Here is a 26,413-nt window from a genome sequence, read left to right as displayed (position 1 = left end):
ATGTTTGAGAAACCTGCAAAGAGCCGTCAACACCCACACGCACACACAATTCCTTCCATCCAGCTGGGTCTCTTGCTGGAGATACGCAACCTAGTTCATTGCCAGACAGACGACTAATATATGGCCCTTGCTCCTGCCTCACACACACAGAGACACAGACACACACTCTCAAACAAATACATACCTTAACAGCATTACAACTTTCTACAAAACTAAAGGCTGTTAAATGGTCGTCACTCTGATTTCTCTTTCTTTTGGCTGTTTTAAACTGCTGAGGAAGTTGTACTGGTGAGCCTCGCTCTGGATGCCAAGGTGAGAAAGGAACAAGGAGACAAGGAAATAAGGACGAGAAGAAGGAGATCGACATTCCATCACAGCTCCTGTGGAGCTACAGCACAACGCAGTGATTTCTCATTGTGAAGAAAGGCAGAACAGGAGGAGTACACAAGTATGCAAGGTTAATTACCTCTTTTTCTTCTTCTTCTTCTTATCTCCTCAATAGCAGTTCTGTTTGTATTATGTGCTGGTGCTGTATAGTTGTTATATTTCATGGTGATTTATATGTAAACAGGAACAAAACTGCTGAGTTTTTCCACCTGGTTTTTGATATTCCTCTACGCAGCAGCTGTGTGTGCAGGTATGACACATGTGCATCTCACATGTGCATTTGATGCATGTGCATCTCTGTCTCCTTTTATATCATTAATGCAGACTCAAGTGTATTATCTACCACAGACCACACACTTGTAACTCCTCTACAGGTGTGGGTGGGGCAAAGGGGGGCAATGTGTCATCCTGTCTTCATCCATGTGATGAACTGGTGGGCTTGGTCACTGAGATCCAGGGTCTGCATATTGTGACCACCAACCTGCTTGAAGATCTGGAAAGAATAGTAGGACGCACAAAGACATGAGTCTATCATCTGCTCATTGGAATTTGTTGGTTGTGTATAACTTTCTGTTGCTACATGTATTTTGATATGGCACGAGCACAACTTTGGATTCCAAAAGAAAAATGTATTTGATTTTCTTTAAAAAAAAATTTAAACTGCATTTTTTTTTAATATGAAAATGGCCAGTTAAAGGTGTCGATTGTAATTTTATCATCGCATTATAATTTTTGAATATTTTTGTGATTAATATAAACTATTTGAGAGAAGCACTGTTTAAGTATACCAGCCTGTTCACTACACATTATACTGTATGTGAGGCCTGAGGGCAATTTGTGTGATAAAACCAACAGAGTACATCATCTTCCAGTGCAGATGTAACAAGTAGCAACATCCTTTTTCTGGCAGGAAGCACTGTGGTTTGTGATAAATGTCTTGGTAATTTTCAGGCAAAATAAGCAGAAATCAGTGTTAAAATGTTGGCTGTTAATTGTCTCACCACAGCTTTAGCCTAATGCAGTAGATACTAATACAACTGTAATAAAAAATATACAGTTTCTAACAGTAATTTTAATGTTTTGAAAATGCTACCTGGATGTTGTGTTCTCAGTCTGCAGAAAATGAGGATATGCGCATATCTTTGGCCGAGCTGAGCAACAGCAGCAGTAACAACAACAGCAGCACCAGCAGTGGCAACAATGGCGGCAATAGTGGCAGGAACAGTGGTGGCACCAGCGATGGCACCAGCGACGGCACCAGCGGCGGCACCGGAGGCAGCAACAGCGGCGGTGATGACAGTGACCTTGACAGGGGCAGAGACGGGGAGTTCTGGTGTATGCAAGATGGACGGCTGTATGAGCAGAGGGAGGACTGGGAGGTTGACAGCTGCACCTCCTGCATTTGCCAGGTCTGTGCTGAACAAATCTTATGTAACTATTATCTAACACTTGCAATGAGGTGTTTCTTGGGAAAGCGCCGCACACGTCTCTGATTGAATAGAAGAGCATAATACCAATTCCTTGGCACCCAGAGCAGTTCAAGTCAAGCCTAAGGTCATTCTACATTTTGATTTCAAGTCCCAGAGCAGCCAAGTCAAAGTCGTCCTCATTTCTGACTTAACTCTCACTTTTGTCCCAATCTTATTTGTTACTTTAATCACTTGAATCTATGAAAATTGCACTGAGACTTGAATAAACTGATAATTGATTCCATGAAGACCTGACTAAAGAATAGACTTTATATCAAATTAATGACCACAAAGTGAATGCGCTTAGTTTCCAAAATGTCAAAATAAACTGTTAAGTGTGTTTACTGGTTTGGTAAGTTTCACTTGTATCCAGTTTGGTTTCATTTATTTCCAGAGCCACCATTTATTAGCCTCTAACCATATTTTATGCTTGTTTCATCCTCTTCTCCAAGTTTTTATAAAATATTGTTGGTTTTGTCAAAGATGGATTGAGGGAATAAACAGAGTTATAATGAATCATGACAGCATACCAGTCCTCTGCACGGAATGGCATTTAGTGAAGCATCTGGTTCAAATAATATGGTTTGAATAATGCTGTTGTTACAAAATTAAAATGTATGAACAGTGGCCAGTCTCTCCTTTACCTTGTTTAGGATGGAAAAGTGGTGTGTCAGCAGATGTCTTGTCCTCCTGTGTCTTGCATCAATCCGTCCTTTATTGATGGGAAGTGCTGCCCGGTCTGTCTCAGTGAGTTTGATTTGTCCACATGTGCTAAGGACACAGCATTTAAAAGCAGAAGTACTTTAGAAGAAAATACCAACAGTGTATATTTTTGCATGTATGTAAAGATAATGAAGATGGTTGGTCTCCGTGGTCAGAGTGGACTTACTGTTCTGCCACCTGTGGAAGAGGAGGGCAGCGAAGGGGTCGGTCCTGTAATGGCATCATGCCGTTCTGTGATGGCCCATCGGTCCAAACCCGCAACTGCGTTCTGATGAAGTGTGACCGCAAGGGTAAGACATCACTTTGCATATCTGATCTGTCAGACAGGACATCTTGATTTAATTTACTTTTAGAAACACGCTGGTTTAGTTCACAGTGTGGAGCTGTAGAGGTGGTCAGCTGTGAATTCTACTTTCATTTTCAGTCTGCTACAAAAATGGACAATCTGTATGTGCTTGTTTTGTGTCTAGTCCGTACTGACGGGAACTGGGGTCACTGGTCTCCTTGGTCTGCATGTACAACCACATGTGGAGAAGGCAGCATCACACGGGTCCGTCTCTGCAACAACCCTCCACCGCAGAAAGGAGGCAGAGGGTGCACAGGCAGCGCCAGGGAAACACAACCCTGCAACAACACACTCTGCCCCAGTGAGTATACAGCAGGGACAAATGCACATGCAAACTGCACTGTAACTGGCTTACACATATATGTTATGTTTGTGTGTAGTTGCTGGAGGCTGGACAACCTGGACTGAATGGTCACTGTGCTCAGAGTCATGTGGGGGAGGCCTTACAAGTCGCCAGCGGGAGTGTTTGAATCCCGCTCCTCAGAATGGCGGGAAGCGTTGTGCTGGAGACGCTGTAGACTATGAATCTTGCAACAGACAACCATGTCCTATAGGTAAACCTTAACCCTGTCCACAAACCTCAGCCTATAGGTACATTTGTAAGCAGATATACTACAAGTAGGCTAAGCCTCGTATCTGTGGATAAACCTTAATCCTATTTATTGGAGGAAATATGTTTTCAGACAATGAGGATTAAGAAATAATACCCTATATTGTTTATTCTGTCTTTGTTCAATTATTGAGGCTTAGGACAGAATAGAACCAATATTGACCTATTTGCTTTGTGATGCTGTGTAAAATTGTCATTGACCAAATATGCAATGATACACGCACATGTGTTTTCAGACACATGTTTGCTGTCAAATCCGTGTTTTCCTGGGGTGGAGTGTACATCACATAGCGATGGGTCATGGGAATGTGGACACTGTCCGTTGGGTTTAACTGGCAACGGCACTCACTGTGACGATGAGAACGAGGTAATAACCACACATCTCATGCTCATCACAACTGGGGAGTCATTTGACTGGGCAATTTATATGAACACTCATGATACACAGAGGATGGACCCTAATGACTGATCACTGTTGCACTTCATGAAAGCTATGAAAGAAAGTTCGACTGAAGGCACCATGATCACTGATCCTGGGGGAGAGTTCCTCTTGTACATAACACCTGAAACACCTTTGTATTTATAGTTAGTGATTGTTAATTCTTCTGTCTCTGCAGTGTGAAGTGGAGGGTGTATGTGTCACAGAGTGTGTGAACACAGACCCTGGGTTCTACTGCCTCCCCTGTCCTCCTCGCTATAAGGGCACCCAGCCATTTGGTCTTGGACTGCAGGAAGCCCTGAAAACCAAGCAGGCATGTGTTTGCCCTCTGTGAACAACTGGCTTTGTTCTTAGCTATAATCAAGAACCACTTTTGGATTCTAAAAGATCTGTTTTGGTTCTAGATGTGTGAACCATACAATCCTTGCAAAGACAACACACACAGCTGCCACAAATATGCTGAGTGTGTGTATTTGGGCCTGGCATCTCAGGTCTTATACAAGTGTGTGTGCACTGTGGGGTTTGCTGGCGATGGCTTCTTGTGTGGTGAAGACTCTGATCTGGATGGTTGGCCCAACAACATCCTGCCCTGCAAACAGAATGCGACCTATCACTGTCAAAAGGTAAAAACACAAATACAAAAACCTTAAAGGTTAGGACTGAAGTAAAAAGAGTGAGTGATTTTAATCTGGTGAGCTGGAGCTGTGTTTTGATTGGCTTTGATTCCACTACACTAAAATTGTCATTGGCTACAGGATAATTGCCCCATGCTACCAAACTCTGGACAGGAAGATCTGGACAAGGATGGACAGGGAGATGCCTGTGATCCTGATGATGACAATGACAACATCATAGATGAAAGGGTGAGACTGTGGCTGAGTTAGAGAAGCAAGCTTGTGACCAGAAGGTCACCAACTCACTCCTCAGACCGGCAGGATTAAATCTGGGTGGGACAGGTGACAAAAGTGCCTGCTCCACTGGAACTGCTCTGTGGTTGTACTGGGCAGCTACCAGGTCTGAATGTGAACAGGGCAGTCCTGAAAAAGAGAGATGGCCTTTCAGTGGACCTTTCCTAAATGAATAAAGATTAAAATAGATAAATAAATAAAATTCTAAGGATACGTGACTGAAAACAAGTTGCTATCCCCTGTGTGTTATGTTAGGTTAAATTTCCAGGAAATAAATGTAAGCCAATATAAAATGCCCAGCAGAAATGAAAATAAATGTGTGTGTTTGTTTCTGTACAGGACAACTGCCCAGTGGTATACAACCCCCTACAGTTTGATTCTGACAGAGACGGAGTCGGGGACCCCTGCGACAACTGTCCGTTTGATAGCAACCCACTGCAGACAGACACTGATAACGACGGAGAGGGGGACGCCTGCAGCATCGACAGCGATGGAGATGGTAGGAGCCACTCACTGAAACCTGTCTTATGCAATTGTTATTAAATTGTCTGAGTGTTGTTAAAAAATTCCATATTTATACAATTAATACTATTATATTGAGAATTCCATGTGGCTCAGTTTCTGTCTATACATCAGATTAAACTTAAAGTGTGGTCAATTGAAATTACATTTACATATTTTATTGAACTTCTAGTATAATTTTAGGAATTATACATGAGTGATATTTTTAAAGTAACAGCTTCTTATATAATCTCATGGACCCCTCTGCAGTACTCCAAAGTATCTCGAGGGGTTACTCTTTTTATAAGGCAAAATAAATTCTGTGGTAAAGAACACTACAAACTGGCACCAGGATCAGTTGGTGGTGTAACGAAGTGACTGTACAATCGGTTTATTAACTACAAAATGTGGATTATTAAGTTAGTCTTTAAATATGAATCTAAATACATTTACCCAAATAATAAAGCAGTAAAATGTAATATACACCATCTGCTCTGTGCATTCAGAGGTTCAGAATGACAGGGACAACTGCCCCCTCGTCTACAACACAGACCAGAGGGACACAGACCTGGATGGTGTTGGAGACCAGTGTGACAACTGTCCCCTTCTTCACAATCCACTGCAGGTTCCTGAAAAACACACGAGGCTTTAAAGCGCACTTGTATTTGTGTATGTACTGAAAAAACAACTGTGCCTCTCAGAACATCTGGTGCGGGTTGCACATTCAAACACTGGGATCCAACAAAGCTGTTCCAGTAATTTATTAGTGGCTGTCAAGCAGAGAGGAATAGATGGAGGATTTTTAATGCATGAAAATGGAGGGACTGGATGTAGTGGTACGCTTAAATTAAGTACAGACACTCGTGATTCAGCAATACACATATGGTTTTATTTATAGTATTTTACATGCATTTCTCTAGCTTGACGCTGACAATGACCTGGTGGGGGACACGTGCGATGACAACGAGGACATCGATGAGGACGGCCACCAAAACTCTCTAGACAACTGTCCCTACATAGCCAACAGCAACCAGGCCGACCATGACAAGGACGGGAAGGGAGATGTTTGTGACCACGATGACGACACTGGACTCTGATGGTCTGTGTTGTTACAGTTTTTCTAAACTTTAGCTGGTAGGCAGTTCTTCTCAAGACATAAACAAACAACAAAAACAGATAATCTATTGAAAATCGATCAATAGATCTCTGGCACCATGGTGCAGATGTGAACACATGCAGATTAATGTGCTGTCACCTGGGGAAAATATTCTGCACGGTTTATGATGAATGGATAAATGGATTTTGCAGTCATGCAGTAAAATCATGTGACAGCCCAGTATGTTCAGATCATGTTAATGTTGGACAACAACATAAACAGTTTATGGCTCTCTGTAGTGCCATTAAAGATTGTTTAAACAGGGCTTTCTTGCTAGATTTTCACTTTTTTCTCATCCAGTCCATTTTTATTTCCTTCCTGGCAAAATCCAGGAAATCACAATTACATTTTGCTCTATTTATTCCTCTCTCTTGCAGGTGACGGCAGTGGAGATGCTTGTTTCAATGACTTTGACAATGACAGTATTCCAGATGCACTGGATCCGTGTCCGCTGAACCAGAATATTGGGTCAACAGACTTCAGGAAGTTTCAGGTTGTTTTGTTGGACCCTAGTGGCACCACACAGTCCGACCCCCTCTGGGTGATCCGCAGCCAGGGTACAGAGCTCCTGCAGACAGCTAACTCCGACCCTGGGATTGCTTTAGGTGAGATTGGCTGTAAGTCCGGATAAATCAAAACCCATGCTAGGTATGATAAATAAAAAACAAATGTCCCCTTGGTTCAAACAGGATATGTTAAGTTCAGCGCAGTAGACTTCAGTGTGACATTTTATGTGAACACTGACCGAGATGACGACTATGCAGGCATTGTGTTCGCCTACCAGTCCAATCAGCGATTTTACGCCGTCATGTGGAAACAGGTGAGATGTGACTGCTGAAGGCTCGTGAAAACTGCTACCGGCTTCACTAATGGCAGTAGAAAACTGACCTAAATTGGCTTTTAAAAGCTTTCATTCTGGGGTTTGAATCAAAAGTTATGTCCATCTTGAGACATCTTCAAATATCTCCTTGACCATAAACTTCTTTGTATTTTTCTTTTATGTCCTGACAATCTCACCAGCAAAAATGAAAAAGTGCATAGAAAAGAAAAGAACTGGCATTTCAAACACGTCTTTTTATGTATGGCGGCAATCCTCTTTCATCCATTACTGCACATATGTCAGCTTAACCTTCACTTTCTTTCTATTTATGAGAAAGGTGTCTCAGGCCTACTGGGAGAAAAAGCCATTCAAAGCTTTTGGCACAGCAGGAGTTTCCATCAAACTCGTTAACTCCACCACAGGACCGGGGGAATATCTACGCAACGCCCTCTGGCATACTGGAAACACCAGGCACCAGGCATGAATGGATGAGCTCATATGTGTCTGACCTGCTTTATTCTTCTTGTAATATCATAACTCACACAAAATGTCTCTTTCAAAATGTCCTAAAATTGCCCTGAACAGACCATCCTTGGCCAGTCGGCACAGTAAAGATCAGGTGCACTCAGGTGATGTCTCTGTGTGTGTTTCAGGTCAGAACGTTGTGGCATGACCCCAATAAAATTGGGTGGAAGGACTACACAGCCTACCGCATGCACCTTACCCACAGACCCAAGACTGGGTTCATCAGGTACAAAGCGAACTATAACTATACTGCTCTGTTAAATCAATTTAGTCATTATTATAGGCTGATAATCACAAACTAGACAGATGACACACGAACTTGTATATGTAATGGGCTAAAGTATTCATTACTTTTCTGGTTTTCCTCTTAGGAGCCACAGGATTGTGGGCAGTGAGATCACCCAGGTTTTAAAGTTAAAAAATGAAGTTTGAGGGCTTCCTCGGGGGAACAACAGAGCTTTCTCTTTCTTGAAAATAACACTGCATTAGCACTAAACTTTAGCTTTATGGCATTGTTTTCCCCCATTTATCACTGTACATGCACATAAACATCATTTTTCAAAGCATGTTGTATTGGCTAAAAGGCTGTTTTGGTCAGGTTTCTATTCAGTGCTGTACATCATGAAAATCAGCTTGCAGTCACTTCTGTGTTTATTATTGTGAAACAAACATTACTTATTTGTAGAAATGCAGTGCAGACTTCTAATCAATTTACTTGCGTAACTTCTATCAAGGTGAAAATTCATCTAATTTTATTTAATTTAACAGCAATAAAAACAGACATGACGCTCAGTGGCAATTATGCATTTAAAGCAGATTTTTCTACTGTGTCTGCAAGTGGATCATTTATTGAAGTGGATGAAAACGAATTAAAAAACTTAAAGGTAATAAATAGAAATTTCTCAAAACTAAAAGACTAATGCCCACCAAAACCACTAGCAACACTGTAAAATAAATGGGATCTGTACAAAATGGGCAAAAACATGCAGAAATACATATGTTGCTTTAAATCACACATTTATAGCTCAGTTAATAGCAGCTAACAGGTTTTAATGGAGCAGCAATCTGTGCTGAATAACTTGTTAAATCTGTGAAAATCACATTCAGTGCTACCCTTGAAGGAATAATTAACCCTCAGATGTCCCAGTACTCAAGGATATCATCAATCTCCAAGAGTTATTTTGTGATAACTGTTGACCCCGGTTTTCCTGAATCTGCTACATCTATTTCTACTTAGTTGTACTTCTCACTAATGGACGTACAAAACAGCCCCGGGCAATGACTTCTCTGTGCTTTGTGCAGTTTTTGCACAGATGGAAAGAAGAACATCAGGACTATAGCGATGTTTTCAAAATGATAAGAAGTGAGGGGAGAGAGTTATGTGCCAGGCACAGTTGTTCAGAGTAGTAAAATACTGAAATGGCTATCTTTGAAGATGCAAGTACTGCATCGTGGATAATGAATGGCTGTACTGTTGGATGACTGTACGAATCTACACTTTGATTGCGAAGGACACACGAGATATGTTGGATAGCAGCTAAAAAGATGGATTGTAACTGCTTTAAATGTATCTCCATTTGATGCCATGTCCTCACTGTTATCCACTGATACAAACAGTCGAATAGGACAGGAAGGAAATATACAAACAAGCTGACAGAAATTCAGAGAGCACTGGCAGTGGTGGAAGAATTACTCAGATCCTTTACTTTAAAAAATAGCAGTGTAGCACAGTGTGTAATACACTTTCCTCTACATCTACAGTCCAGTCCAGTATAAATGATCGGTGCTGTGTTTGCTGTGTTTCCATGGCAGGGTGGTGGTGTACGAGGGCAGGGATATTTTATCTGACTCAGGAGCGGTGTACGACCACACCCTGGCTGGAGGCAGGCTGGGCCTGTTTGTCTTCTCTCAGGAACACGTCCTCTTCTCAGACCTCAAATACGAGTGCAGAGGTGAGACATCCTGTCAGCACGTTTGTCCTGACTATCGTCCTGAGTGGGGCACCAGAAGTGCTCCAGTGCTTTAATTAAATACTTTATACTTTACAATTCCAAGTAAAAGTCCAGAATTTACTTAGGTACATTTTGACTTTTACTTGTAATAGAGTATTTTTACTCTGTGATATTGCTACTTTTACTTAAGCAAACAATCTGAGTACTTCTTTTACCACTAAGATTTACACACACTTAAGTAAAAGTACAAAATGTACTTTAAGTATCAAAAACTATTCATTGTGCAGAAAAATGACAGAATGATGATGATATTATGACATTATTATATTGTTATTGATGCAACAGTGTGTAAATAGCATTTTACCACTGAAGCTATTTGAGTTGGACTAGTTTTAATTGCCTTACACTTCAAATTTGAAATAGTTAATTGATCACCTGTAGAGTTAAAATGAACACTTTCCTAGTGAACCGATAAAAAGTTTCACTTTTGAAAGTGTTCACATTATTAACACTGTTACAGTGTCAGAAAAAAGCTCTCACAGTGTAAAACTTTAACACCAAAATGCATAATGAAAGTGTTCAAAGTTCACTCAGAGACACTCCTGGAGAAAATAGTCAATACTGGACTGGTTATAAAATACCACTTGGTGGTGACAATTTACACCACGCTAGTGTTGAGCACACTACAGATACAGGCAACATGGTCCACTGCGATTAACGCTGTGATATTCTTGGCATCAAGAAAGGCTTTGAAGAGCATGTGTTGAATCAATTATAAAAATCTGTGAGTTTGATATCAATTATAGCCTAAACTGCATGACACTTGCATAATGGTGCCAACCAAAGAATCAACATTTGTGGGTGGAGTGTAATTACATCTCCAAGTAGTTTTTAAACTAACACTGACATGATGAGCTTTGTCAAATACCTCCAACACTGTGTTAGTAATACTCTTTGGGAGCTGATATCAACTCTGAAAGTGCCTCTAATGACTATACCTGTGATCTGCTTTTTCCTCAGATAACTGAATTTTCTAGAATATTCAGGAGACTGTACAACCACCTTCCAGAGATTTACATTAATACATCTGAGGAAAAAAAAAGAGAGAGGACGCGGCAGATCCTTTGTCCAGCCAAGGCTATTAATCAATGACCATCATCTATCTATCAGCTTTTTATGCAGCAGTATTGATTCCAGGGCATCTCTTTTGCTGTGTATTACTGTAGGACTCTGACTGCACCTCTTATGACAATCACTTCTTGTTGGTATTCATTTGTGCTTTCTTAATGGTTGTAAATTATTATTTATTGCCAGATGCCAGATATGAAAGGGAGGTAGGTGAGGATAAACCGATGATGGAGTATGTAGAGCACTGTACAAATGTCTGGTGGTAACCTATCAATAAAAGACTTGCCTCCACTTGTGTTTTTCTTTTCTGATGACAGCAGCACAGTAGACAAAAGGCTGTGGAAACATAGTCTCCAGTGCCTTCTAGTGGTGGGAGTAATAATTACAGGTCTGGTGAAAAGTGGTTTATTCTTCATTTGTATTGTTAAATCATATTCATGTCTGATTTGTGTAACTTTAAACATTTTACGATGTTACACTTATAGTTTCCAAAGAATCCTGAGTCTCAAATAAAGTCAATGTTTTGGAATGACATAAAACATGAAACCTGTTAAACCACTTAGAAAAGGAAGTGTTGTAAGGCAGTGAAACACCCTCCTAAATCCACTTGCACACCTGGTCTGGTGAGGGAGCGACGTCACTACTCGCGTCCAATGGGATGTGAAGAATGAGGAAGACGAGTCCACAAGTAGCAAAGAGAGAAAGAGAGCACTGAAAAGTTCAGTGATCTTAAACCGGAGGGATGGTGCGCATCTACCCTGAATGCCGGTGCGCTTGGTTTGTGGAGCGACATCAGTCAGCGCTCAATTTGGTGTTGTTACTTGTCGGGTACACGATTTACCTTTTAATCGGCGCATGGATCTTCTCCGCCATAGAGAAGCCCTACGAGCACGAACTTAAGCAGGAGCTGAAAGTGGCCCGACAGGACTTCCTGAGCAACAACAGCTGTGTGTCCGACGCGCGCCTGGAGGAGCTTCTGATCCGCGCACTGGAAGCTAATAGCGATGGAGTGTCCCTGATTGAGAATGACACCGAAAACAGCTGGAACTTTGTGTCCTCTCTGTTCTTCACCAGCACCGTGCTGACCACAGTAGGTGAGGCCCGGGACACAGGTGCTCAAATAGGAAAGCTTCACTGTGAATCATTCAAACCCACAATAATTCCCCACCAGCAGCATTTTCAATGGGTGCAACAGCTAAAACCTGACCAGATGTAAATAATACTGACTTTTAAACACCATGAAGGATTACTGGAATATTGACATTTGTTGTCGACACTGCCTTGGTGTCCCAGTGCCATGGCATTTTAGTCCAATATTCTCATTGTTCGTCCTTCCACTGCACCTCAACAGGAAAACACTGCCATACCTGAAGGGCAGTAACTTTGACAGGTATCCACTGATACCTGAAACCGCAAATTAGCTTAAGATAATCACTGATGCATTATTGTGTCCATCACACTGGATACTGCATTTGGTAAAAGGGGGGTCTACTTTTAACTGGCTTATATACTTATAATTTGAATTAGTGCTGGGTAGTTTGTGAATTTTCCACCAGAAATCAATAAAGTCTTATGATTATACTTAAATTTTTATATTAATCTGGTTCTGAAAAACAACTAGTAACTAAAGTTTTAAAATAAAGGTAGAGGAGTAAAAAGAACAATCGTTGCCTCTAAAATGTGGTAAAGTATGAAGTAGCACAAAAAGAAAATACTCAAGCGCATACTGCAAAATTGTCCTTAAATACGATACTTGAGTAAATGTACTTACTGTAGTTACTTTCCCCTACTGAATGTATTTACTTATTTATTTTAAAAAGCACACATTATATGCAAATTATTAGCTTTAGTTCAAGGTAAGTATTTTCATATACAGTATCTTCCATCATGTTAAGAAGGAATGTTTAAACGCATTTGTTAAAATGAACAAATTCCTATAAATCCCGACTTATCGGATAGTGCAACAACATTTACAGTTGTTGAACTTCACCTGAAGTTCAACATACATAGGTTATAAAGAGGTTAACTTAAAACATTTGGTTTGTCTTTGCTAAAAGACGACATGCTGCTGTTGAATGAATTTCTGTTGTCCTTCCCTCTAATTATTATGTGTGTAAAGTTTCACAGGGACTAAGTGGCTCCTGCAAGAACACCACCTCTAATTATACCACTGTAATTAAGGCTGTGCTTCATGTTTGGTTGTGTCTTCAGGTTATGGCCACACTGTCCCTCTTTCAGATGGAGGGAAGGCCTTCTGTATTTTCTACATCCTCTTCGGCATCCCCTTTACCTTCTTATTCCTCGCTGCTGTGGTGCAGAGGGTCATGTTCCTGGTGACTCTACAGCCAGTGTCCTACTTCCACCATCGAAGGGCCATATCTAAATCGAAGGTAGCCATCATCCATGCCGCCTGTCTCACCGTCATCATGATCCTGTTCGTCTTCCTCATCCCAGCATGGATCCTTTCCAGCCTGGAAAAGGACTGGAACTTTCTGGACTCTCTGTATTTCTGTTTCATCTCTCTGACAACCATTGGCCTCGGGGATTATGTCCCTGGAGAGACCCACAGTAAAGAGGACAGTCCACATCCACACCTCTACAGGCTGGCCATTACAGGTGAGTAGGTGTCACTGCTGCCAGGTGGAAACCTTTTATTATGGAGATAAAATCTCTCATAACTGCCACAAATGCATATTTGATGATTTACAAATACAGTCAAGATTACAAATGTGTAAAAACCAATTTGTGCCTGTCTCATGAAAGCCACAAATACTTGGATTGTACTTGTAGATCAACACGCATGTATTTGCAATTATGAGACACACTCAAATTGTTTTACACATTTGAAAATGAGTAGATCGACAAGCACCAGTTTGTTGTATTCATGAGATGCAAAGTGGTTTTTACACCTTTGCAATCTCGACTGTATTTGTAAATGACGATTACGCATTTGTGGCAAGTTATGAGAGATTTTTACCCCCATACTTTATCTTCAGAAAACAAGACAATTAATGGTGTGCTTGGCACACCACGGTGAGGTTGAGGAGACTAGCATTAGAAAACTTACCTCCACCAGCTCCACAAAGTGTTGGAAATATTTGGTACATGTAATTAACCAGCCACCACACCTTCTATTTATAGACTAACTGTTGGTTGATAATTAGTCATGCTGTACTTGTTTTGTTCCATCATGCTGCCTTTGTGCATGTCTGTTCCCCAAGTCTACTTACTGCTGGGCTTGGTGTGTGTCCTCGTTGTGCTGGAAACGTACTGGGAGCTTCCCTGGATGAGACGCCTGAGGCAGAGGTTCTACCAAGAAAATGTTCAGGAGCTGGACTCTGAGACCACCACCATCATCGACCAGGATCACATGAGCAACCCTTCAGACCCTGTGACCAATCACCTACCAACCATTCCATCTGTGTCACAGCAGGCCGCGTCCCTACAGTAGGACAGCAAGTCAGCAGCTTACAACTAAGCACCAGAATCAGCTAAAAACAGCCACACACTGTTTTTAAGGGACTTGTCTATGAACTTTTGTCTCTTAAGTGGCCGGTCAGGAATTAATAGCACTGACATCGGTGTAAATATGTACAGTATGCTGTATATGAGCATATTGGCACTCTGACCATGCCATTAAGATAAGTCACTTAATTAGCTTTAAAAGTGATTTGCCAACAACAAAAGACATTTGTGGTGTAAAAGCAGGAACCACCCACTGATTATCAGGGTGGTATTATTTACTTTTTCTCCCCTGTGACTCCATTCCCTCCAGATAAGAGCTAAATCTGTTACTCAGAGGAAAGGCAGAGCCCCCAAGTACAGGGAAACCTCATGAGTTTCCACTTCCTGCCAAAGTCTTGATGCCATCATTCCAACATGGCAAATTTGCTCCAGAGGATTTTGTACTGGCTTTTTACACATTATATAAACTATGATGGTATTTGCATAGGAAATTTGCCTTCTTAAAGCAGCAGCAGGAGAATCAGATGCACCGTCAGTTGGCCTATTGTTCAGTATGTGTAAGATGTTCATGTAGAACATCAGGTTATGGTACAGTAACAGCTCTGTTCTCTTACTGGTTGCTTAGAGGTGGTGGTTGGACAGATTTCACTGTGGTAATCATAATGCAATATGCGTCCTGTCATCACTAGAGGGCAGCACTTCCATTTTAGATACAAACAATGGGTTTACAATAGGTTTACATGTTTAGAGAAATGTATCTCATGTTGCTTAGGGCAGTGTTTCTTTAAAATATAATTAAGATGATTATTAGCAAGATTATGTCATTGTTGTTACTTGGGGCAAGTGAGCACATTGTCTTTCAAAGATTATTTTGCTGCTATTTTCATTGTCATTTTGCTGGTTTACTGGTTTTAATCAAAAACTACTTTGTCATGGGTGTTTATAAAAAAAAAAATCCAATTGGGTTTAAATAAATCACCAAACATTAAACAGTATATAACTTATAATGTTTTTACAAATGTACAAATGACAAGCAAATCAGATATTTTGTAAAAACATGGATATTTTGTTTGTACAGTATCGTATTCACATAATAATTCAAGACACAGACATGCAGACTGATGTGGGTGCATACAGACATTCAGGAACACATTCACATTTATAGATTCAAACATACAAACTCACACACAAAGAGACAGAAACTGTCCTTCATCCAGAGAAGCATAACCCACACCGCAGTGAGAGAATGTATGTGTCCTTCTGAAATGTCCTTGAGTCCACATGAGCTGCAAGATTGTTGCAGGCATTGACCTTTGACCCCCTCACAAGGGCTTCAGAGTATAAAGTTGATTATATTCATAAATGGTTCAAATGGCCCACACCAACACACTCACAGATTCTGACAGCATTTCTTCCAACACTACCACTGATACATACAGTACATGTGTGCGTGTTTTCATATGATCTGCAGTTGCTTGGAGCAGCGTGGCCAGAGAGGTCGCAGACTGACAATGAAGAGGATGAAGAGCAGCACTGCAAGTAAAGTGACTATGGAAACATAGCCAGTGTAGGGGAGAGGAGGAGAGTCAGGAGCCTCAGCTGGGATCATGTTGGTCAGATTCAACATGTAGCCCAGTGTCCAGCCTGCATCGCTGCCTTTTATCTGGATGCAACACAGGAAGAGGGAGAGCTGTCATTCACTCATGTACCACAGGCCAGTGCAGTTTAGAGGTATTCATACTGTGCTTGAATACAGATATATTATAAAATTAAAGAAAAAACGTTTAAGTGGAGAAGCATAAAGGGTTTCTGCAGTGCTCACCAAACAACTTTTTAAAACTTACAATTTAATACTTCATCTCAGTCACACAATAATAGAAAACCAAGTCTTTTTAAATATAGTCTATCCCTTTTGTGAGGGATTTTTTTATACTTTCTAACACCTTTCAAGACCTACAGATACCCCACTTTGAATAAAATGCTTAACAATGTAATGCATCCATTTCTGATTTAACTAATGTTATTTATTTCTACATTATTTTATTTTTATTTATTAAGTTTAAGGAAATCCAGATATCTATCAACTAACAATGCTTTCTTGCACTTGCGATCCACGGTCACAGGCTCATTCTTACCTGTAGTCCAATCATATTCGCGCAGGTTGACAGCAATTACAACCAGACGCTTCCAATTACTGTGATGAAACTGTGCTGGTAGGATGTGCGTGTGCTACCATGACAGTCTGCGCTTCCCCCCCGTTTCTACCACTGATCTGTTAGTTGGCCTCCATGACAGAACCCTGGACCTTGTTTAGTGTTCCTGGATAGGTGTGACTCCATTTTTACTATGCGCGCTAGGACTGCGACCACCTGGTGTGCGCCACCCTTAAGCCCGCGTCCAAGGTAAAAGCTTTCATTTATTGCTTGTTGTGTTTTGGCTCTGCAGGGTGTTACGTTGTTATGTGCCCGTGCCTGCTGTGCTGTTGCTATTTTAGCTTTGCTGTCATGCTGCTGTTGTTATTGGCAGGAATGATTGGATTTATTGCTGCCGCTCATTGGTGATGTTATGCTGCTTTAATCTAAGTTTGCTGTATGATGCTAAAACGTGCATTTGCATTGGTGGTGGAAAAATAATGAACCACAGTGGTGGAAGAAGTACTCAGATTGTTTACTTGAGTAAAAGTAGCAATAACAGTGTACAAATACTCTGTTACAAGTAAAAGTCCTGCATTTAAATAGTTACTTAAGTAAAGTATGTAAAATATACTTAAAGTACCAACAGTGAAAGTATTCATTATGCAGAATGGCGCAGTTCACATTAATGTATATCATTTTTGGACTAAAATTACTTAAGTATTGTGTACATCACGTTTATTGTTACAGCTGGTAAAGGTAGTGCTAATGTTATCTACTTTAAATGCTTATACTTTGAAGTACTTTACATACTGCTGGGTTGTTTAATTTCCCACCAGGGATCAACAGTCTTATGATTGCACTGTATTTTGGTTTGTTAACCTGATTTTGAAGGAATAAAGAGTACAATAATTGCCTGTAAAATGTAGTACAGTTGAAGTATGAAGTGGCAGAAAATGGAAATACTCGAGTAAAGTACAAATACCTCAGTTATCTTTAACTATGTTTGAGTAAATGTACTTAGTTACTTTATCTGTGGTAGCACAGATTGATTTCCTGTTGGCTGTTGTTTGGCTTGTATGCTATGCTTTCTTGCAATGACAAATTAGTGACCTTTACATCTGCTGCTATGGTTTTGGTGATACTTTGTTGATTGTGCTGACAAAGTCTGAGGGGTTCCTAATGTACTGACTCACTGTCATTTGGGCCCAGTCGTTCGTAAACAGATAACAGTTACCCAGATTAAAGAGCTGACATGTTTGTTTCTTCAGGGCTGGTTTAAAATTCATCTAACGCTGTGGTCAGAGTAATGAGACTCAAACCTGCAGACCTACTGTACAGACAGTTGGCTACAACATGACCCTGATGAGTTTAACGTACATAAGCACATTTTTCAGATACAAATGACTAATTTTCTTAATTGCCCTCATTGTAAAGCTCAAAACCTCAAAGGGAACACTTGTACAAACACACAAAAAGGTGTTAAAGGTCATTAGGATACGACTTAAATCAGTCAGGTTCAGGGTGTGTGAAATGGGAAAGGAGTGGACTGTGATCTACTGACCTTCTTGATGAATTTTATTTTGGGGTAGCTCCATGAGGTGAAGTTGTATCCTTCTGTCAACAGGGTGAGGATGTATGTGCCAGAAAAACAGTACTCGGCCAGGTACTTTACTTTTACACCAGGATGTTGCTGCACTACCTGTTGAAATGCAGTGAATACCATCAATGTTTAGTACAGGCAGACCCGATAACATAAACATGAATGGAAATAAATGTGACAGGATATCTTTTTGTTTCTATAAATCATGCATAAATATACCCTGACCTGATGCCAGGGGGTAGCGCAGTAGCGTGACAACTTGTCCCTGACAGTTTCCAGAGGGATAGATGTATCCGTCAGATTGAGGAAGTTCATCACAAAGTAGTAAGCAGAGAAAGCCTACATTGAGAAAGAGGAAGGAATGAAGAGGTGAAGCCAAAGGAAAAGACCTTGTCCTTTAGCAAATGAAGTCATATTATGAATACTTAATTTGCATTATTTGTCCCTTAAGGCATTTTCCTGTGTCACTGACCTAAGTGTTATTTGTTTCTGACAGTAGTTTCAAGGAAAGTTGTTCCCACAGTAAAGTGTGGATAATTCAGGGTTGTGAGAGAGACTGTTACTGGAACATTTTCACATGCACTGGTATGTGCGGCACAAACAAAACACCATTTACAGTTTCTACATTATATCTTCATTAGGGCTGTGCAATACTGACAGAAAATTATATCTGGGATTTTGTTGATAATGGAAATAACGTACTATATTTAAGAAAAAATGTTATTTACTTAAAACCAAAGCATTAAAGGAAACCAGTACACAAACATTGAATTAACAGAATGATTCTGCTAAAGTTTGCTGTCCGTGTGCTGTTCCTTGGCTGGAAATGAGCTGTCAAGTTCTCTTTACATCAATTGATTTCCGACATAGTCTTTCATTACATCTTTTGCGCGGGCATCCGTCTTTTCAAAGCCAAAATACGTTCAAGCGAGTGAGGATGATCCACGTCTAGCAGTTAACATTTTAAATTGCAGCGCTGGTGGTGTCTGTATTTTGTCTCCTGGTGCTGGTTGTTCACTCATTTTTAACTTAGCATTTTTAGGAAGCTACACTAGCTTAACTTGTGGTGTGTGTGACCATGTACATGCTGTGTGCAGTAATGATTCTAATTGACTTCATGACACAGTGAATGTGTGGCCTCTCAAGGTGCGATTTTGATTGTTTTTGTAAAGTGAGTGACAAACATACGTAGTTTAAATAGCAATTAAGATATTATCATAGACAATATATCTTACACCCCTAATTGCCATGATGGCAGAAAGTATCTGCATGGGTCTATCCCTGGCATTATGTAAGAAAAGTGTTTGTAATTGTGGTGAATTGACATTTTAGCAAATCACTTCACTGGTTGTTTGAAGGCAGTCATATTGTAATGCAGTTACATTTTGGTGAATAAATAGTTTCGCTACATTACCAGTTAAAAGGTCAAGTTGTGCTCAGGGTACGCCCTGTGTGCATTCAAACAACACACAGTATCTCATAGGTCAGTGACACTGACAAATGTAGTAAATTACCCCAAACGGCCCCTGCAAAAGTGGCTGGAAGACTCCATTGAAGGAGCATTGGCTGAATTTGCAGTCAGTAAAATTGAAGACACGTTTGATGATTTCCTGACACTGTTGAAAGTTTCCTTTTCCCTCGTGAATGAAGGTTGCAGGAGCACTCTGTGGTTTCCTCTTTGACACACAGGGGCTGTCGTAGAGGACTGAGTAGTTCTTTGTTTCATTGTAGCCGGCATGGAAACAAGGATCTTGTATTGTTCTTGGACCTGACTAGGAGAGACAGACAGAGAGGTGTAAGAGACAAAGAGAGGAAGATAACTGAATTTAAATACAGTATCACTGTATATGTAGCCTTGTCTGTAAGTACTGAATCACCCCAGATGATTAGATTTAAACAGTAGACATTTACCAGAGTCTGCTGTGCCAGTGTCATTCTCAGCGCTTGGTCTTTCCCGTAACACAGGAAGCTGTGAGTGTACAGGTTGTAGCCATTTCCATAGAGTCTGAAGGTCACAGAGTTGTCGGGTGACTCAGAACCATCATAGTTATCGGATACAAAGCTAATTTGAGTAGAGGCCCCTCCAAGGTCAAGAGCACCTGTGGTTTCTAAGCCCTGCAGCAGAATCAAAAAGGCATGGAAGTCAGTTCCCAGTAGAAGCACACATCTAAAAGTGGACAACTTTGCTTGGGCATGTGTACAAACAGACCTGTTTGAGGCGGTCATCCAAGTAGTTGACTGTGACCCAGCCGAAGGCGCCCTCTTCCTGGCCACTTAAGATTCTTGCTCCCTGAAAGGCGAATGGGAACTTTTGCAGGGCTTCCTCCACAGCCTGAAAGACTTTATTCGATGCGGCGCTGTCCTCCATACTGCATGCATGCACACGCAACACAAAGGTATTAGACTGATTCACATCCATAATTCAAAGCAAAACAGCAGCACATACATAATAAATAGACTGCACTGTATATAATGGTTTTGACAGTAACTCATTCACTGTTCTGGCTGTAAAATTTATGTGGAGATAAATCACAGTGGGTGGGTGGAAAAGGCTGCAAACACACACACACACACACACAGAGTTAGAACAGTCACACCAGAGTGACCATATAAAGGCCTTCTGTGTTATTATTTTGTGGATGCATGTATGATTATGGGAATGTTTGCTGTACTTGAGCAATCTCATTCCCGCAGTAGCCCCCAGATAAAGAGGGGTCTCATGGTGTCTTTTTCTGGGGACGCGCTGCTCGGCTTCCTGCATGCACTCCCTCAGAGACTCCCCGGCCTTCAATGGAGTAGACGCATAGCTGGAGATACCTGGACCTACAGGAAGAACAAAATGTCAAGAGGAGGCTGAAGTCATTCAGCTTAAATTTAGTGGCCATAAAACCTAGTAATTTCAGGGTTCATGAGTTCAGAGATGCTATAGCCTGGTTGGGATTTAAAGGTCCTCAAAATGATTAAGTACCCTGGCAGATGGTTCTAAAAAAGAAAGCTTGGTGATAACCGTAGCAAAGGAATCAGCTTTCCCATAAGCATGCATAAATGTACACCTCCAGGTGTTAATCTCTCACTTAAATAAATGTTAAAGGATATGCCTAATCTGAAAAGACCAAAACCAGCTCTGTTTCACAAAACATTCTGCCTTCCTTCCCTGTCTGGGGCATTCAGCTTCATGCCCACTGGTTGCTACTGAAGACTAATCTTAAAAAAAAAACAACACATATATGGGTTCATTAAAAAGTCTTGAAACAGTTGGGCACTGTAGTTCTGAGCAAACCTTACTCAAACAGGAGTAAGTAATGCATTTGTTAGTGTTCTAGTGAATGGTGGGACTGGCTCAAAAACAATTACAATGGCTGTGTTCAGTACAGGTTTGACTCACTGGTTCTTAAGTATTTTAGCAGTTTTGGACAAAGAGGAATAAGCTATAGTACGTTATAGTTTGGAGAAGCTAAGCTAAATGTCAGCATTTACACATTAAGGCACTTTTATAAAGTTAAATGTTCTAGTGTTGCAGATTTAACATCTTTGCTAAAAGATATAAACAGGAATGGATGCACTGCGTGCGTGCGTATGTGTGTGTGTGTGTGTGTGTGTGTGTGTGCGTGTGTGTGTGTGCGCGTGCAGCATACTGTACCCTTGACTTTGCAGGAATGAATCTGTTCAACTCTTCCAGTGTTGTTATCCTTCTCTGCAGGCCACTCGTAGATATACAGAGCTGTGTGGGAGGATCCAGCGTCCAGCACAATACCATACTAGAGTGCAGACAGGAGTAGTATTTCCATTTCAGTGCTTGGTAACATTGACTTTGGATGACTTCCGCATATACAGCTCAAATATGTAATGATTTTATAGCTCACAGACACTTCCCAGAACTTCTCAGAGAGAATTTCATCTGTGCAAATATAGGTTAGCAAACTGCACCCTAGACACTGTGAGGGTCCAGCTAGGCCTGCATCTGGGTCGTTAATGAGTGGTTATTTAATGTTTTCATTAACGGCCACTGGCCTTATTTGCTGATGGAGTTCTATAGCCAGTAGTACCGGTTGAGGTCATGAACGAGAAAACATACTGTATTTGGCTTGTGGACTTTGGACTGTAACTGAGTGGATTCCCATACAAGGAACAGGCTACAACACACACACACACACACACACACACACACAAAGTAAATTTTGGTCGTCCAGTGAACTCATCTTCTACCGGTTACTGTACACAACACACAGACTGAACAAATATCCTCCAATAAATATCCAGGCATCTTTGTGGAGATGCAACAGTGCATTTACTGTGAGAGCTGGGTCAGTATTGTGTCTGTACATGGTACAGCTGTCTCTCTAGATTTTAAAGGATGTTGTCTCAGGCTGGTGATGTGCTGCGTGTTTGTGTTATGTTGTTGTCCTGTTTGATTAAATGTTTATGTGATGTAACGTGCTTTGGGATGCAAGACAAATTTCAGAAGAATATTCAGGCAATAAAGTGTAATTGAATTATTTTAGGATTTTCCTCTATCATACCTTGTACTTTTGGAGGAGGGGCTTGTTCTGCAAAACTCCTACCGTCACCAAGGCGACAATCGCTATGACACCAATCACAGTGATGATGATGGTCACAGGCGTGTGCCAGGGATTCTTCTCTTTCATCTCTAGGAGCGGGGGCGGACAGACAGGAAGACAGACAGACACGAAGGGTTGCCGGGATAGAAAGGGGAAGATGGGGCCAAATTGGGGGTGGGGGGGTAGGTATTAGCCAGGCTTGCATCCAGATGTTCGTGAAATCACAGTATGTATGTTTGTATACATGTGGAAAAGCCCGTGCTGGGGCTGTGGAGATTAATTGTGTTGTTTTGTAACCAAGGACTACAGATGGCTTTCTGATTTGGCATGTCTGAACTAATGCCAGGCTATTCCTCGATTCCACAGGCGTTGTTATTTCAGCCACAGCACATTTGAAAGGATATCCCTTCCAGCAACATCAGATTATTGAACTAATACTGAAAGATCAACACAAGTTCCACTTTGAGAAATTAGTCTAAAGACTCAACAGATTCACGCTTGTTGTTGGGGAAATGGCTAAACTATATACAAAACATAAGAATAGTTGCCTTCAATCAAAACATAACTTGTGTATTCTGGAAATTCTAACCTACAATGATTAAAAATAAAGCAATGAGTGATTGTTGGCAAAGAGTTCAACAACCTGCTATAGGTGGGGGTTTTTTAGCCCTGAATATACAGTATATGGTCTCTGTCTGCTGCTGCTTCCCATTCCTAAGTACTGACTGAGTTTCCACTGTTGATTAAAGAGATTTGTACCCGCCGCCCACACACACACACACACACACACACACACAGATGCTATTGTTAATATTATATTCACAGTTTCTAAAGCGACCACAAAGAACGATACTAGTTTGAATTGTAAAGTGCATAGGACACACTCCCACATGATTGTTTGATTATTACCAGGCTAAGACACTAAGTGAACATAACAGCTGGCGAAGAGTACAGTACACATTTCACAAGGACATAGATATGCACACACAACTGTTTCAGTTTTCCAGTATCGGCAAAACCTCCAGCAGTGATACTAACCTGACCTTTGTCTACTGTGGGAAAACCAGGCTGAAACTTAAAGCAAATTAAAGCAGCAAACCAATGGTGGTCAGAGAGCAGAAAGGAGCACTTACCTCTGTTGTCTATTTCAATGAACTGTTGCTGAGAGGGAGATAGATGGGGAGACAGACAGACATGGAGGGAGGTGGAGGAGAGAGGAGCTGGAAGAGAAGGGAAAATATGGGAGAACAGGAAGAGGAGAAAAAAGACAGTGGGAGGTAGCAGGGTGGTGATAAGAGCAGAGGTTTTTTTCCGTCGTGGCTGGACAGAGGATTAGAACAGAGCTGTTTGTGTGTATTTCTGGTGGCGTGGCTCTGAAGCGCAGAGTTTGGCATTTCCTCCCCGAGCTGGGGCAGCAAAAAGCCGGTCACTATGGAGATGTAGTTTGTGTGTGTGTGTGTGTGTGTGTGTGTGTGAGTGCGCTCTTGTGTGCATGCAGACCCCTTAAAAAGGGCTCCCTCACTCTGAACTAATGGGTGTCGCTCGACCAGGCATTACTCTCTCTGTTCCTTTGGTGGGATGTGTCAGAGGAAGGGAACGGGGACACCTCGCTTAGCTGTTTTTTATTACTGGCAGGCTGTGATGTCATCTGTGACAAATCGGAATCCCCTGCTTTTCCTGAGGATGTGTGTGTGATAGAAGAATGGGAGTTGCTGAACAGCATGTGTCTGTGTTTATTTGTTTGGGTGCGTGCAGACCCAGAACACGACTTGCCTGTAAATTTGATTTATTCACAAATCCGATCTGCATTCTCCGTCTTGCTATGCATAATCAGATACACAAACACACATATCTAAACATGCACTAGAATGCCGATTTCAATGTACTGTATCATTTATATCATACGACCCAGGTGAGAGCTGTAACTCTAAACATCCTCCACTGTTACATGCTCACACACATATGCTGCCTTAGAAAATATCCTGTAATTGTTTGCGACTAATTTCCAAGGAAACGACCAAAGCTCATGGGTCGATGGGTTGCTTTAATTTTTTTGAAACAATTCCTTGAGCCTGTCTCAACTAAACCAACTTGCTGCTTTCTTTTTCTATGTGCTTTGTAAATGAGCATTATTTTTTTTTCCGGCTGAAACACATTTTTTGTAATAGCCAGTGCAGCAAAAATGTAATACTACCATGATAAAGTCGATGCTAAAGAGAATACCTTGCTTAAGAAAGTGCCATCAAAGCTAAAATATAAACAGATACATGGCAAAACTTGCAATGAAGATGGTTTTTCTTTTTACTTTGCTGATTCTCAGCAAGGTTTTAATAATTATAGAACTGGCAGTATATCTAATTCGTATTTATCTTGCCTCCCTTCATGCTTCCTGTACGCAGAAACCCCTGTTTGGCCTCCTACAAAAAAAACCCAGGTGGTGCAAAATGATTCTTGCAGATTCTTACAGGAGACCAAGCAGGCATTTCTGTGTACAGGAATCATGGAGGGAGGTACAGTAAGACAAACATGATCTAGATAAACTGCTAAATCTGTAATTATTAAGCCTTGTCAATCTTTAAACCATACTGTATTTAAACATGTAGCTCAAATAACAACAATTGGTGTAAATCAGACTTTTACATATGCGGAAAAAGGAAACACTTGGAAGTCAGTGAAATTAAAAATAAAAATCTAAAGATATTATGTCAACACAATAAATACACAGCTTCTATACCGAAGTAACCGCACTGGTGTGGGCCATCTAAGGTTCATACAGCCAACCACAGTCCAAACTGACAGCATTACAGTCTGGGTTACATCATAGAAGGTCCACGTGCTGCCTCAGTGGGATGGGATTTGCCAGACCTTTCCTTGAAGGCTGCAGTAAGCCAAGAGTGAAACCACATGTGACTTCCACATCTTTTTAGTTGTTTTACAAGCTCTTCACATGCTTGATCTATAGCGTTGTTACTGTAGCCTTTTATCTAACACGCATAGAATGTATGAGGAAATTTGTACATGGTGGTTGATGTAAACAACCAGCTTTGGAATAAATGAATGACTTCATTAACAGCAGCTGACTCCTATTATAAAACCCCTTCTTTATTACTGTACAACTCAAAGTCTACGAAAGGAAGTGGCTACAATAGAGCTGTAAAGATTCTCTGGGATAACCTGAACCTAACCCTTCCTTCCTGTTGCAGTCAAATCTGAGAAGTGTTTGGTAACAGTAGGTTTATTTTCCAGTCAAAGTCCTCCTTTAATTTGCTTTGTGACAACTTTGTTACATCATGTGTAATCGCTTACTGATGACGATGTTGGTAGCCAGCTAAACGGACACATATAAGAACAAATTAATTGAGATTTTGAGGAGATGTAAGAAACTATATTACTCTAAAGTATTGGAGGATAATAAAAATAACATGAGAGGTACTTGGAATATATTAAATAAATTGATTAGAAACAGTTCCAGCAAGAGTAACTACCCTCAATATTTTATGGATAATGATAATGACCGGTCAATAGATTGGAGGATGTAGTTAATAGATAAGTTTAATAGGTTCTTTGTGAATGTTGGTCCTGGTTTAGCAAGAAGCATTTGTACAGATGATACATCCGTCACTATAAATAGTAATACAATCGAAAGGAACATGAGTTTCATGTTTTTGAAGCCCATAGTTGAAAAGGAAA

At 40.9% G+C, this 26,413-nt stretch overlaps 3 protein-coding genes and 1 long non-coding RNA gene across 5 annotated transcripts in view; 3 read left to right on the top strand and 1 right to left on the bottom strand.

Moving 5' to 3' along the window:
- The first annotated feature begins 780 nt into the window (after positions 1-780).
- On the top strand, positions 781-10,932 carry LOC109962990 (thrombospondin-2-like). Its single transcript, XM_020605214.1, has 19 exons — positions 781-892; positions 1,500-1,796; positions 2,510-2,603; positions 2,705-2,869; positions 3,050-3,226; positions 3,306-3,479; positions 3,772-3,902; positions 4,153-4,287; positions 4,379-4,597; positions 4,730-4,837; positions 5,222-5,381; positions 5,890-6,008; positions 6,304-6,472; positions 6,598-6,628; positions 6,840-7,144; positions 7,229-7,359; positions 7,697-8,110; positions 9,697-9,836; positions 10,857-10,932. The coding sequence occupies exons 2-17, from the start codon at positions 1,518-1,520 to the stop codon at positions 7,841-7,843; spliced, it is 2,544 nt and encodes an 847-aa protein (XP_020460870.1). The 5' UTR covers positions 781-892; positions 1,500-1,517; the 3' UTR covers positions 7,844-8,110; positions 9,697-9,836; positions 10,857-10,932.
- A 711-nt stretch (positions 10,933-11,643) lies between these two features.
- LOC109962971 (potassium channel subfamily K member 1-like) lies at positions 11,644-15,294 on the top strand. The gene is made up of 3 exons (XM_020605182.1): positions 11,644-12,058; positions 13,176-13,580; positions 14,186-15,294. Exons 1-3 carry the CDS (start codon positions 11,707-11,709, stop codon positions 14,413-14,415), a joined length of 987 nt encoding a protein of 328 aa, XP_020460838.1. The 5' UTR covers positions 11,644-11,706; the 3' UTR covers positions 14,416-15,294.
- A 200-nt stretch (positions 15,295-15,494) lies between these two features.
- entpd1 (ectonucleoside triphosphate diphosphohydrolase 1) overlaps positions 15,495-26,413 on the bottom strand; it is a 15,782-nt gene continuing 4,863 nt past the window's right edge. Inside the window, exons 1-10 of one of the 2 annotated variants that reach the window (XM_020605163.1) lie at positions 23,857-24,042; positions 22,685-22,812; positions 21,805-21,922; positions 20,837-20,987; positions 20,374-20,533; positions 20,076-20,279; positions 19,679-19,936; positions 18,390-18,503; positions 18,126-18,263; positions 15,496-16,092 (exon numbers count right to left, since the gene is read on the bottom strand). In XM_020605163.1, the coding sequence (XP_020460819.1) occupies positions 15,886-16,092; positions 18,126-18,263; positions 18,390-18,503; positions 19,679-19,936; positions 20,076-20,279; positions 20,374-20,533; positions 20,837-20,987; positions 21,805-21,922; positions 22,685-22,810 (1,476 nt within the window). In that variant the 5' untranslated portion in view covers positions 22,811-22,812; positions 23,857-24,042 and the 3' untranslated portion in view covers positions 15,496-15,885. Of the gene's footprint in view, positions 16,093-18,125; positions 18,264-18,389; positions 18,504-19,678; positions 19,937-20,075; positions 20,280-20,373; positions 20,534-20,836; positions 20,988-21,804; positions 21,923-22,684; positions 22,813-23,856; positions 24,043-26,413 lie in introns of those variants that run through there. The other variant, XM_020605162.1, reaches the window with a different exon arrangement.
- Positions 16,577-26,413, top strand: part of LOC109962994 (uncharacterized) — a 30,535-nt gene continuing 20,698 nt past the window's right edge. Inside the window, exon 1 of the long non-coding RNA XR_002275342.1 lies at positions 16,577-16,831. This is a non-coding gene — a long non-coding RNA (uncharacterized LOC109962994). The remainder of the gene's footprint in view (positions 16,832-26,413) is intronic.

This window comes from Monopterus albus, unplaced genomic scaffold (genome assembly GCF_001952655.1).
Source record: "Monopterus albus unplaced genomic scaffold, M_albus_1.0 scaffold69.1, whole genome shotgun sequence".
NCBI classification, from domain to species: domain Eukaryota; kingdom Metazoa; phylum Chordata; class Actinopteri; order Synbranchiformes; family Synbranchidae; genus Monopterus; species Monopterus albus.
The sequence above is the reverse complement of the archived record's forward strand: the minus strand, read 5'-3'. Positions and strand labels throughout refer to the sequence as shown.

Bases quoted from the DNA above. Each gene is read 5' to 3' on its own strand.
- LOC109962971 (XM_020605182.1), top strand. From the start codon at position 11,707: ATGGTGCGCATCTACCCTGAATGCCGGTGCGCTTGGTTTGTGGAGCGA. The intron at 12,059-13,175 runs GTGAGGCCCGGG...TTGTGTCTTCAG, and splicing joins CACCGTGCTGACCACAGTAG to GTTATGGCCACACTGTCCCT. The intron at 13,581-14,185 runs GTGAGTAGGTGT...CTGTTCCCCAAG, and splicing joins CTACAGGCTGGCCATTACAG to TCTACTTACTGCTGGGCTTG.
- LOC109962990 (XM_020605214.1), top strand. From the start codon at position 1,518: ATGCGCATATCTTTGGCCGAGCTGAGCAACAGCAGCAGTAACAACAAC. The intron at 6,629-6,839 runs GTGCTGTCACCT...TTTCTCATCCAG, and splicing joins GTGAACACATGCAGATTAAT to TCCATTTTTATTTCCTTCCT. The intron at 7,145-7,228 runs GTGAGATTGGCT...TGGTTCAAACAG, and splicing joins CGACCCTGGGATTGCTTTAG to GATATGTTAAGTTCAGCGCA.